The sequence below is a fragment of the Oncorhynchus mykiss genome, chromosome 22 (assembly GCF_013265735.2).
Source record: "Oncorhynchus mykiss isolate Arlee chromosome 22, USDA_OmykA_1.1, whole genome shotgun sequence".
Taxonomy (NCBI): Eukaryota; Metazoa; Chordata; class Actinopteri; order Salmoniformes; family Salmonidae; genus Oncorhynchus; species Oncorhynchus mykiss.
The window spans coordinates 51405602-51418009 of record NC_048586.1 but is presented as its reverse complement, the minus strand read 5'-3'; the positions used below and the strand labels follow the sequence as shown (position 1 = coordinate 51418009).

The 12408-nt window shown below is 47.7% G+C and overlaps 1 protein-coding gene across 2 annotated transcripts in view; it reads left to right on the top strand.

Annotated features, from left to right (window-relative positions):
* tspearb (thrombospondin-type laminin G domain and EAR repeats b) overlaps positions 1-12408 on the top strand; it is a 50552-nt gene that overhangs the window by 28423 nt on the left and 9721 nt on the right. For both annotated transcript variants that reach the window (XM_036959510.1, XM_036959511.1), the window contains one exon: positions 9633-9865. In XM_036959510.1, the coding sequence (XP_036815405.1) occupies positions 9633-9865 (233 nt within the window). The remainder of the gene's footprint in view (positions 1-9632; positions 9866-12408) is intronic.

Below are 12408 nucleotides of genomic sequence, written 5' to 3'. Positions count from 1 at the left end.
CAATGCAGTCTGTCTGCCAATCACGACTGTGTTGTAAACTTTGGAAGGATTATGGGAGAGAAGGATGTAAATTCCACCAATAATCCCAGGCTAAGATTGGTGCTCAGCCAATTACAATACAATGTTTAAAGACCAGTAAGATTTGCCCAACCAAGAATACCTCCCTGACTTCTCTCAGTCCACAGTCTCTCTGCTGGCATCACTGCTCTAACACGGGGCTGCGGGCTTCTACGTGCTGGCAGAGTGCCGGCAGAGTGCCGGCTGCTGCAGGTGTACAGGCTGTGCTGATGTGGGGTTGCTCTGATTTAACTGTTAGATGTCTTGTTAGATCCATGAAAAGCGCTCCTTTATGGCTCCTTTATGGATCTTTTGAGCTTTGATCAATGAAAGACAGGGAACACTATAACTTCACAGGATGGGAAGGGAGAGGTGGAGAGGAGGGAAGGTGGAGGGAAGGGGAGGGAAGGGAGAGGTGGAGGGAAGGGAGAGGTGGAGGGAAGGGAGAGGGGAGGGAAGGGAAGGAGGGGGAGTGAAGGAGAGGAGAGGTGGAGGGAAGGAGAGGAGAGGGGAAGGGAAGGAGATGAGAGGGGAAGGGAAGGAGAGGAGAGGTGGAGGGAAGGGAGAGAGGGAGGGAAGGGAGAGATGGAGGGAAGGGAGAGGTGGAGGGAAGTGAGAGGGGAAGGAAGGAGGGGGAGGGAAGGAGAGGAGAGGTGGAGGGAAGGAGATGAGAGGGGAAGGGAAGGAGAGGAGAGGTGGAGGGAAGGAGATGAGAGGGGAAGGGAAGGAGAGGAGAGGTGGAGGGAAGGAGAGGAGAGGTGGAGGGAAGGGAGAGGGGGAGGGAAGGGAGAGGGGGAGGGAAGGAGAGGTGGAGGGAAGGGGGGGGAAGGGAGAGGGGGAGGGAAGGAGAGGTGGAGGGAAGGAGAAGGGGGAGAAGTGGATGGAAGGGGGGAAGGGAAGGAGAGGGGGAGGGAAGGAGAGGAGAGGTGGAGGGAGGGAGAGATGGAGGGAAGGGGGAGGGAAGGAGAGGTGGAGAGGTCTAGAGGGGGAGGGAAGGAGGGGTGGAGAGGTCTAGATGGGGAGGGAAAGAGGGGTGGAGAGGTCTAGATGGGGAGGGAAGGAGGGGTGGAGGGGTCTAGAGGGGGAGGGAAGAAGAGGTGGAGGGAAGGAGGGGTGGAGAGGTCTAGAGGTGGAGGGAAGGAGGGGTGGAGGGAAGGAGAGGTCTAGAGGTTGAGGGGTGGAGAGGTCTAGAGGTGGAGGGAAGGAGGATTGGAGGGAAGGGGGGGTGGAGGGAAGGAGAGGTGGAGGGGTCTAGAGGTGGAGGGAAGGAGAGGTCTAGAGGTGGAGGAAGGAGGGGTGGAGGGGTCTAGAGATGGAGAGGTGGAGGGGTCTAGAGGTGGAGGGAAGGAGGGGTGGAGAGGTCTAGAGGTGGAGGGAAGGAGGGTGGAGGGGTCTAGAGGTGGAGGGAAGGAGGGGTGGAGGGAAGGAGAGTTGGAGGGGTGGAGAGGTCTAGAGGTGGAGGGGTGGAGGGGTCTAGAGATGGAGGGAAGGAGGGGTCTAGAGGTGGAGGGAAGGAGGGGTGGAGGGAAGGAGGGGTGGAGAGGTCTAGGGGTGGAGGGAAGGAGCGGTCTAGAGGTGGAGGGATGGAGGGGTGGAGGGGTCTAGAGATGGAGAGATGGAGGGGTGGAGAGGTCTAGAGGTGGAGGGAAGGAGGAGTGGAGGGGTCTAGAGATGGAGGGGTGGAGGGAAGGAGGGGTCTAGAGGTGGAGGGAAGGAGGGGTGGAGGGAAGGAGGGGTCTAGAGGTGGAGGGAAGGAGGGGTGGAGGGAAGGAGGGGTGGAGAGGTCTAGAGGGGGAGGGAAGGAGGGGTCTAGAGGTGGAGGGAAGGAGGGGTGGAGGGAAGGAGGGGTCTAGAGGTGGAGGGAAGGAGAGGTGGAGGGGTCTAGACATGGAGGGGTGGAGGGAAGGAGGGGTGGAGGGAAGGAGGGGTGGAGGGAAGGAGGGGTCTAGAGGTGGAGGGAAGGAGAGGTGGAGGGAAGGAGGGGTGGAGAGGTCTAGAGGTGGAGGGAAGGAGGGGTGGAGGGAAGGAGAGGTCTGGAGGTGGAGGGAAGGAGAGTTGGAGGGGTCTAGAGATGGAGGAGTGGAGGGGTCTAGAGATGGAGGGGTGGAGGGAAGGAGAGTTGGAGGGGTCTAGAGGTGGAGGGTAGGAGGGGTGGAGGGGTCTAGAGATGGAGGGGTGGAGGGGTGGAGGGGTCTAGAGGTGGAGGGAAGGAGGGGTGGAGGGAAGGGGGGGGAGGGAGAGGTGGAGGGAAGGAGAGGTGGAGGGAAGGAGAAGGGGGAGAAGTGGATGGAAGGGGGGGAGGGAAGGAGAGGGGGAGGGAAGGAGAGGAGAGGTGGAGGGAGGGAGAGATGGAGGGAAGGGGGAGGGAAGGAGAGGTGGAGAGGTCTAGAGGGGGAGGGAAGGAGGGGTGGAGAGGTCTAGATGGGGAGGGAAAGAGGGGTGGAGAGGTCTAGATGGGGAGGGAAGGAGGGGTGGAGGGGTCTAGAGGGGGAGGGAAGGAGAGGTGGAGGGAAGGAGGGGTGGAGAGGTCTAGAGGTGGAGGGAAGGAGGGGTGGAGGGAAGGAGAGGTCTAGAGGTGGAGGGGTGGAGAGGTCTAGAGGTGGAGGGAAGGAGGATTGGAGGGAAGGGGGGGTGGAGGGAAGGAGAGGTGGAGGGGTCTAGAGGTGGAGGGAAGGAGGGGTGGAGGGAAGGAGTGGTCTAGAGGTGGAGGGAAGGAGGGGTGGAGGGAAGGAGGGGTGGAGAGGTCTAGAGGGGGAGGGAAGGAGGGGTCTAGAGGTGGAGGGGTGGAGGGAAGGAGGGGTGGAGAGGTCTAGGGGTGGAGGGAAGGAGCGGTCTAGAGGTGGAGGGAAGGAGGGGTGGAGGGGTCTAGAGATGGAGAGATGGAGGGGTGGAGGGGTCTAGAGGTGGAGGGAAGGAGGGGTGGAGGGGTCTAGAGATGGAGGGAAGGAGGGGTGGAGGGAAGGAGGGGTCTAGAGGTGGAGGGAAGGAGGGGTGGAGGGAAGGAGTGGTCTAGAGGTGGAGGGAAGGAGGGGTGGAGGGAAGGAGGGGTGGAGAGGTCTAGAGGGGGAGGGAAGGAGGGGTCTAGAGGTGGAGGGAAGGAGGGGTGGAGGGAAGGAGGGGTCTAGAGGTGGAGGGAAGGAGAGGTGGAGGGGTCTAGACATGGAGGGGTGGAGGGAAGGAGGGGTGGAGGGAAGGAGGGGTCTAGAGGTGGAGGGAAGGAGAGGTGGAGGGAAGGAGGGGTGGAGAGGTCTAGAGGTGGAGGGAAGGAGGGGTGGAGGGAAGGAGAGGTCTAGAGGTGGAGGGAAGGAGAGTTGGAGGGGTCTAGAGATGGAGGGGTGGAGGGAAGGAGAGTTGGAGGGGTCTAGAGGTGGAGGGAAGGAGGGGTGGAGGGGTCTAGAGATGGAGGGGTGGAGGGGTGGAGGGGTCTAGAGGTGGAGGGAAGGAGGGGTGGAGAGGTGGAGGGGTGGAGAGGTCTAGAGGTAGATGGAAGGAGGGGTGGAGGGAAGGAGAGTTGGAGGGTTGGAGAGGTCTAGAGGGTGAGGGAAGGAAGGGTGGAGGGGTCTAGAGGTGGAGGGAAGGAGGGGTGGAGGGAAGGAGGGGTTAGAGGTGGAGGGAAGGAGGGGTGGAGGGAAGGAGGGGTGGAGAGGTCTAGAGGGGGAGGGAAGGAGGGGTGGAGAGGTCTAGAGGTGGAGGGAAGCAGGGGTGGAGGGAAGGAGGGGTGGAGGGAAGGAGGGGTGTAGGGGTCTAGAGGTGGAGGGAAGGAGGGGTGGAGGGAAGGAGGGTGGAGGGAAGGAGAGGTGGAGGGGTCTAGAGGTGGAGGGGTTGAGGGGTCTAGAGGTGGAGGGGTAGAGGGAAGGGTCGGCACACAGATATGGGATGCAAAGAGCCACAGGAATGACAAAATCCAAGATAATCTGATCCAAATACACAAAAAAAAAGTAACAACAAAGCTAGAAATTGGAAGCCTACAGAGGAGAGGTGGAGGGAAGGGAGAGGGGGAGGGAAGGAGGGGGAAGGAAGGAGAAGGGGGAGAAGTGGATGGAAGGGGGGAAGGGAAGGAGAGGTGGAGGGAAGGGAGAGGGGGAGGGAAGGAGAGGTGGAGGGAGGGAGAGATGGAGGGAAGGGGGAGGGAAGGAGAGGGGGAGGGAAGGGGAGGGAAGGAGAGGAGAGGGGGAGGGAAGGAGAGGAGAGGTGGAGGGAGGGAGAGATTGAGGGAAGGGGGAGGGAAGGAGAGGTGGAGAGGTGGAGGGAAGGGACAGGTAGAGGAAAGGGAGAGGTGGAGGGAAGGAGAGGTGGAGAGGTGGAGAGGTGGAGGGAAGGAGAGGTGGAGAGGTGGAGAGGTGGAGGGAAGGAGAGGTGGAGAGGTGGAGGGAAGGGACAGGTAGAGGGAAGGGAGAGGTGGAGGGAAGGAGAGGTGGAGAGGTCTAGAGGGGGAGGGAAGGAGGGGTGGAGAGGTCTAGATGGGGAGGGAAAGAGGGGTGGAGAGGTCTAGATGGGGAGGGAAGGAGGGGTGGAGGGGTCTAGAGGGGGAGGGAAGGAGAGGTGGAGGGGTCTAGAGGTGGAGGGGTAGAGGGAAGGGTGTGCACACAGATACGGGATGCAAAGAGCCACAGGAATGACAAAATCCAAGATAATCTGATCCAAATACACACAAACAAAGTAACAACAAAGCTAGAAGTTGGAAGCCTACAGCCTGTGTATGAAGTTAGATAGTTGTTTTACATTTAACATTGTACCGTTACAGTATGTGGTGTAGTATATCCTGTTTATCTCAACTTACGTCATCACTTCCCAATCAAAGGTTGTAACAACAGATGTAAATCTCCTGAATATTATTACAGAATATGCATAACACCAAGTTAGACATACCTAATACATTTTAAAAAGATCATCACTGTCAGTTGTGAATGATAATTCTTCACGTTTTACCGGTGAAATATCCCAACTGCATCTACATGCCAATCAATTGATCTCAATCTGTTTAAAGGGAATATCCAGTTAAATCTTCTTGAATGACTGTTGCTGATCGAATTAGAGCACATGGTGTTAACTAGTCGACTATCTTGTATTTGGTTTCAATCAAAGCATAAACCCTGCCTATTGGCTCAAAGCATAAACCCTGCCTATTGGCTCAAAGCATAAACCCTGCCTATTGGCTCAAAGCATAAACCCTGCCTATTGGCTCAAAGCATAAACCCTGCCTATTGGCTCAAAGCATATACCCTGCCTATTGGCTCAAAGCATAAACCCTGCCTATTGGCTCAAAGCATAAACCCTGCCTATTGGCTCAAAGCATAAACCCTGCCTATTGGCTCAAAGCATAAACCCTGCCTATTGGCTCAAAGCATATACCCTGCCTATTGGCTCAAAGCATAAAATGTCACTAGAAGTGAGGAGGTGTTGTTGGTCGACCAGTAACATCATAGGACCTATGGTGTTATATTCAGTTCTGTTACAGGGAGTACAGGGAGCTCTGATACCATGACTATGATGTTACAATGTAGACTGATACCATGACTATGATGTTACAATGTAGACTGATACCATGACTATGATGTTACAATGTAGACTGATAATATGACTATGATGTTAAAATGTAGACTGATACCATGACTATGATGTTACAATGTAGACTGATACCATGACTATGATGTTAAAATGTAGACTGATATCATGACTATGATGTTAAAATGTAGACTGCTACCATGACTATGATGTTAAAATGTAGACTGCTACCATGACGATGATGTTAAAATGTAGACTGATACCATGACTATGATGTTACAATGTAAACTGATACCATGGCTATGATGTTAAAATGTAGACTGATACCATGACTATGATGTTAAAATGTAGACTGATACCATGACTATGATGTTAAAATGTAGACTGATACCATGACTATGATGTTCAAATGTAGACTGATACCATAGACTGATACCATGACTATGATGTTAAAATGTAGACTGATACCATGACTATGATGTTAAAATGTAGACTGATACCATAGACTGATACCATGACTATGATGTTAAAATGTAGACTGATACCATGACTATGATGTTCAAATGTAGACTGATACCATAGACTGATACCATGACTATGATGTTAAAATGTAGACTGATACCATGACTATGATGTTAAAATGTAAACTGATACCATAGACTGATACCATGACTATGATGTTAAAATGTAGACTGATACCATGACTATGATGTTAAAATGTAGACTGATACCATGACTATGATGTTAAAATGTAGACTGATACCATGACTATGATGTTAAAATGTAGACTGATACCATGACTATGATGTTAAAATGTAGACTGATACCATGACTATGATGTTAAAATGTAGACTGATACCATGACTATGATGTTAAAATGTAGACTGATACCATGACTATGATGTTAAAATGTAGACTGATACCATAGACTGATACCATGACTATGATGTTAAAATGTAGACTGATACCATGACTATGATGTTCAAATGTAGACTGATACCATAGACTGATACCATGACTATGATGTTAAAATGTAGACTGATACCATGACTATGATGTTAAAATGTAGACTGATACCATAGACTGATACCATGACTATGATGTTAAAATGTAGACTGATACCATGACTATGATGTTAAAATGTAGACTGATACCATAGACTGATACCATGACTATGATGTTAAAATGTAGACTGATACCATGACTATGATGTTAAAATGTAGACTGATACCATAGACTGATACCATGACTATGATGTTAAAATGTAGACTGATACCATGACTATGATGTTAAAATGTAGACTGATACCATGACTATGATGTTAAAATGTAGACTGATACCATGACTATGATGTTAAAATGTAGACTGATACCATGACTATGATGTTAAAATGTAGACTGATACCATGACTATGATGTTAAAATGTAGACTGATACCATGACTATGATGTTAAAATGTAGACTGATACCATGACTATGATGTTAAAATGTAGACTGATACCATAGACTGATACCATGACTATGATGTTAAAATGTAGACTGATACCATGACTATGATGTTCAAATGTAGACTGATACCATAGACTGATACCATGACTATGATGTTAAAATGTAGACTGATACCATGACTATGATGTTAAAATGTAGACTGATACCATAGACTGATACCATGACTATGATGTTAAAATGTAGACTGATACCATGACTATGATGTTAAAATGTAGACTGATACCATGACTATGATGTTAAAATGTAGACTGATACCATGACTATGATGTTACAATGTAGACTGATACCATGACTATGATGTTAAAATGTAGACTGATACCATGACTATGATGTTAAAATGTAGACTGATACCATGACTATGATGTTACAATGTAGACTGATACCATGACTATGATGTTAAAATGTAGACTGATACCATGACTATGATGTTAAAATGTAGACTGATACCATAGACTGATACCATGACTATGATGTTAAAATGTAGACTGATACCATGACTATGATGTTAAAATGTAGACTGATACCATAGACTGATACCATGACTATGATGTTAAAATGTAGACTGATACCATGACTATGATGTTAAAATGTAGACTGATACCATAGACTGATACCATGACTATGATGTTAAAATGTAGACTGATACCATGACTATGATGTTAAAATGCAGACTGATACCATAGACTGATACCATGACTATGATGTTAAAATGTAGACTGATACCATGACTATGATGTTAAAATGTAGACTGATACCATGACTATGATGTTACAATGTAGACTGATACCATGACTATGATGTTAAAATGTAGACTGATACCATAGACTGATACCATGACTATGATGTTAAAATGTAGACTGATACCATGACTATGATGTTAAAATGTAGACTGATACCATGACTATGATGTTAAAATGTAGACTGATACCATGACTATGATGTTACAATGTAGACTGATACCATGACTATGATGTTAAAATGTAGACTGATACCATGACTATGATGTTAAAATGTAGACTGATGCCATGACTATGATGTTAAAATGTAGACTGATACCATGACTATGATGTTAAAATGTAGACTGATACCATGACTATGATGTTACAATGTAGACTGATACCATGACTATGATGTTAAAATGTAGACTGATACCATGACTATGATGTTAAAATGTAGACTGATACCATGACTATGATGTTAAAATGTAGACTGATACCATGACTATGATGTTACAATGTAGACTGATACCATGACTATGATGTTAAAATGTAGACTGATACCATGACTATGATGTTAAAATGTAGACTTGTCAGCTTTCATTTGAGGTTATTTTAATCCGTTTAGAAATTACAGCACTTTTTTGTACATTTGGAGTCATTTTTAGTGTAAAATAAGAATAATATATATTTCTAAACACTTTTACGTGAATGTGGATGATACCATGGTTACGGATAATTCTGAATGAATCGTGAATAATGATGATTGAGAATGTTAGAGGCATAAATATCATACCCCCAAAACTGCTAACCTCCCCTGTTATTGTAATGGTGAGAGGTTAGCATGTCTGGGGGTTATGATATAAAATGCTAACCCCCCCTGTTATTGTAATGGTGAGAGGTTAGCATGTCTTGGGGTTATAATATAAAATGCTAACCTCCCCTGTTATTGTAATGGTGAGAGGTTAGCATGTCTTGGGGTTATGATATAAAATGCTAACCCCCCCTGTTATTGTAATGGTGAGAGGTTAGCATGTCTTGGGGTTATAATATAAAATGCTAACCTCCCCTGTTATTGTAATGGTGAGAGGTTAGCATGTCTTGGGGTTATGATATAAAATGCTAACCTCCCCTGTTATTGTAATGATGAGAGGTTAGCATGTCTTGGGGTTATGATATAAAATGCTAACCTCCCCTGTTATTGTAACGATGAGAGGTTAGCATGTCTTGGGGTTATGATATAAAATGCTAACCTCCCCTGTTATTGTAATAATGAGAGGTTAGCATGTCTGGGGGTTATGATATAAAATGCTAACCCCCCCTGTTATTGTAATGGTGAGAGGTTAGCATGTCTTGGGGTTATAATATAAAATGCTAACCTCCCCTGTTATTGTAATGGTGAGAGGTTAGCATGTCTTGGGGTTATGATATAAAATGCTAACCTCCCCTGTTATTGTAACGATGAGAGGTTAGCATGTCTTGGGGTTATGATATAACATGCTAACCTCCCCTGTTATTGTAATGGTGAGAGGTTAGCATGTCTTGGGTGTATGATATAAAATGCTAACCGCCCCTGTTATTGTAACGATGAGAGGTTAGCATGTCTTGGGGTTATGATATAAAATGCTAACCTCCACTGTTATTGTAATGGTGAGACGTTAGCATGTCTTGGGGGTAGTATATTAAATGCTAACCTCCCCTGTTATTGTAATGGTGAGAGGTTAGCATGTCTTGGGGGTATGATATAAAATGCTAACCGCCCCTGACACTATTGGCCATATTGTTTTGTCTTGATGAAAGGTACAGTTTGTGCTGTGGTATACAATCCCGTCCGTGTATTTTATAGGTGACAACAATCACAACATCGACAGTGTGATTTACCGGTGGAACCCAGGGACCAAGGTGTTTGAGGTGAATCAGACCCTCGAGACTTCTGGGGCCTACGACTGGGAGTTCTTTTCCGTGGGCCCATACCACTTCCTGGTGGTGGCCAACACTTTCGATGGAATATCCACCAACATCAACTCCACCATATACATCTGGCTGGGAGGAATGTTCCAGCCATTTCAATACATCAAGGTGAGATGGTCCAGTTAGTAGCTACGAGGCATATCTAGGGCTGCAAAATCCCGGTTGGAAGTTTCCCCTGGAATTTAGAAGAAAGAAGCAATAAAATAATAATAAAATCAAGAGAATAGTCCAATTGGGATTTCTGGAAAAACCTGGGGGATTTGGGGAAAGTTACCAGTTAATTTTTAAATTCCGTTTAGTTCTGGGTTTTACTGCTCAATTCACAGCTTGTGCCGTTTCTCTAGAGATATTTTTTCTCTGTTGTCCAACTCCTTATAGTTAAAGATTCACTATCCAGAAATCGCTCCGTCATTTCCTGTTTGCTAAAATTGTAATAGTTTGCCTAATTTCAGTTAGCAGTCATTTTGTGGAGAATCATTGTACCATCTAAACCGCAGCAAAATATATTTTCCCTAACCAAAAAATTGTATATTCAGCTATTTAAAAGTGAAAGCCACAAAAACTTAACTTCAGAACAGGAAGTATATAAATAGCACACACAGAACAGATCTACTGTTATTAGACATGCTTTCAACTGCATGCAAAGATCTATAAATCACTTTTCTATGTGAATTTGTTCAGGTCGCCCAAAAATGGTAGCTTTAAGTACAATAAAAGTGGTAATTAACTACAAGGACCTGAAACTATTGTGTCTACAGCTGCCTGTTCTCAATGGTTCTTGCCGGGAGGCCGGCAGGCACAGAGAGGGAGAGAGACATGAAAGGGATAGAGAGCGGTTGATTAGGTATCTCTACATGACAATGCATCTAATTGATTGATAGTTGTTATTTGGCAGTGTTAAAAGTATTCCTTATCTACTATGAAGAATTACTGTGGATTTGGTAGGACGGCAGGCAGCTAGCCAGTCAGCTAGCCAGTCAGCTAGCCAGTCAGCTAGCCAGTCAGCTAGCCAGTCAGCTAGCCAGCTATGCAGCCAGCCAGCTAGCCAGCCATCTAGCTATCCAGCCAGCTAGCCAGTAGCCAGCCAGCTAGCCAGTAGCCAGCCAGGCAGCTAGCCACGCAGCTAGCCAGCTAGCCAGTAGCCAGCCTGAAGCAGGAGTCTTTGGGGAGCACAGCGGTAGATGGCTGGCTGCTACTTCCTGAGCAGAGATGAGATAGATGATAACTTTGAATAAAATAAAAAGGCATGAAATTAAACAATGTAATATACACAACAGCTTTGGACAGGAAAAGGCTCACCGTTAAAAAGACATCGTTTTATTAGACAAGTTTAAATGATTGACGTTTCGATGGACTTCTTCAGAATAATCCCATAGGTGGAAGACAATTAGGGAGAAAACTCTCACAATACATGACTTTATTAAAGTAGTGTATTGTGAATAAACGATGGTTTATTAATAAGTGATATGCAGAAATGGGCAGTCACGAGTATCATTGGGCTTTTATTAATTAAATAATCATCATTATGTGAAGTAAAGTGTTGTGAATAAATGATGATTGGAGCCTTATGAAGTGACAGTGATGGGCAGTCACTACCATCAATTGTTTTATTCTGTGTTGTTGCAGCATCGAACCCAAATAACACATTTATTGTGAATGAATACATCGAACCCAAATAACACATTTATTGTGAATGAATACATCGAAACCGAAAGTGAAAAAAACTGTACCAAACCAACTTCACAAAACAGTAAATGATCAGCACTATTTATGGGAAATGAGTTACCTCTTGTGGCTGGAGGAGAGAGGAGGGGAGTGGAGGTGGAGGTGGAGGAGAGAGGAGGGAGAGGAGGGGAGTGGAGGTGGAGGTGGAGGTGGAGGAGGAGGAGGAGGTGGAGGTGAGAGGAGAGAGGAGAGAGAAGAGAGGAGGAGGAGGAGGAGGAGAGTGGAGGTGGAGGAGGTGGAGGTGAGAGGAGAGAGAAGAGAGGTGGAGGAGGAGAAGGTGGAGGAGGAGGAGGAGGTAGAGGAGAGAGAAGAGAGGAGGAGAGAGGAAGAGAGATGAGAAGGAATAATCTGGGAGGTGGGAAGATACTCATCTCCTCTGGCTGTGAACCTCGTCTCCAGCTGTAACCTCAGTCAGTCAGACACGCTGCAGGGCATTAGAGGGCAGACTGACTTCACCACACAGAAATAACATTATGCAGACTCAGAGGTTAATTTCTTAGTCTTGCTCATCACGACAAGAAGCCTGGATAAATCAAGGCTAGACTCAGAGTCGACCTAACCTGATCTCTGAACGGGTTTATTCATGTTATCTCAAATGGAATATGCGGCCTAGCTGCCCCCGCGGCCTAGCTGCCCCCGCGGCCTAGCTGCCCCCGCGGCCTAGCTGCCCCCGTGGCCTAGCTGCCCCCCGGCCTAGCTGCCCCCCGGCCTAGCTGCCCCCCGGCCTAGCTGCCCCCCGGCCTAGCTGCCCCCCGACCTAGCTGCCCCCGACCTAGCTGCCCGCGCGGCCTAGCTGCCCGCGCGGCCTAGCTGCCCCCGCGGCCTAGCTGCCCCCGACCTAGCTGCCCCCGACCTAGCTGCCCCCGACCTAGCTGCCTCCGACCTAGCTGCCCCCGACCTAGCTGCCCCCGACCTAGCTGCCTCCG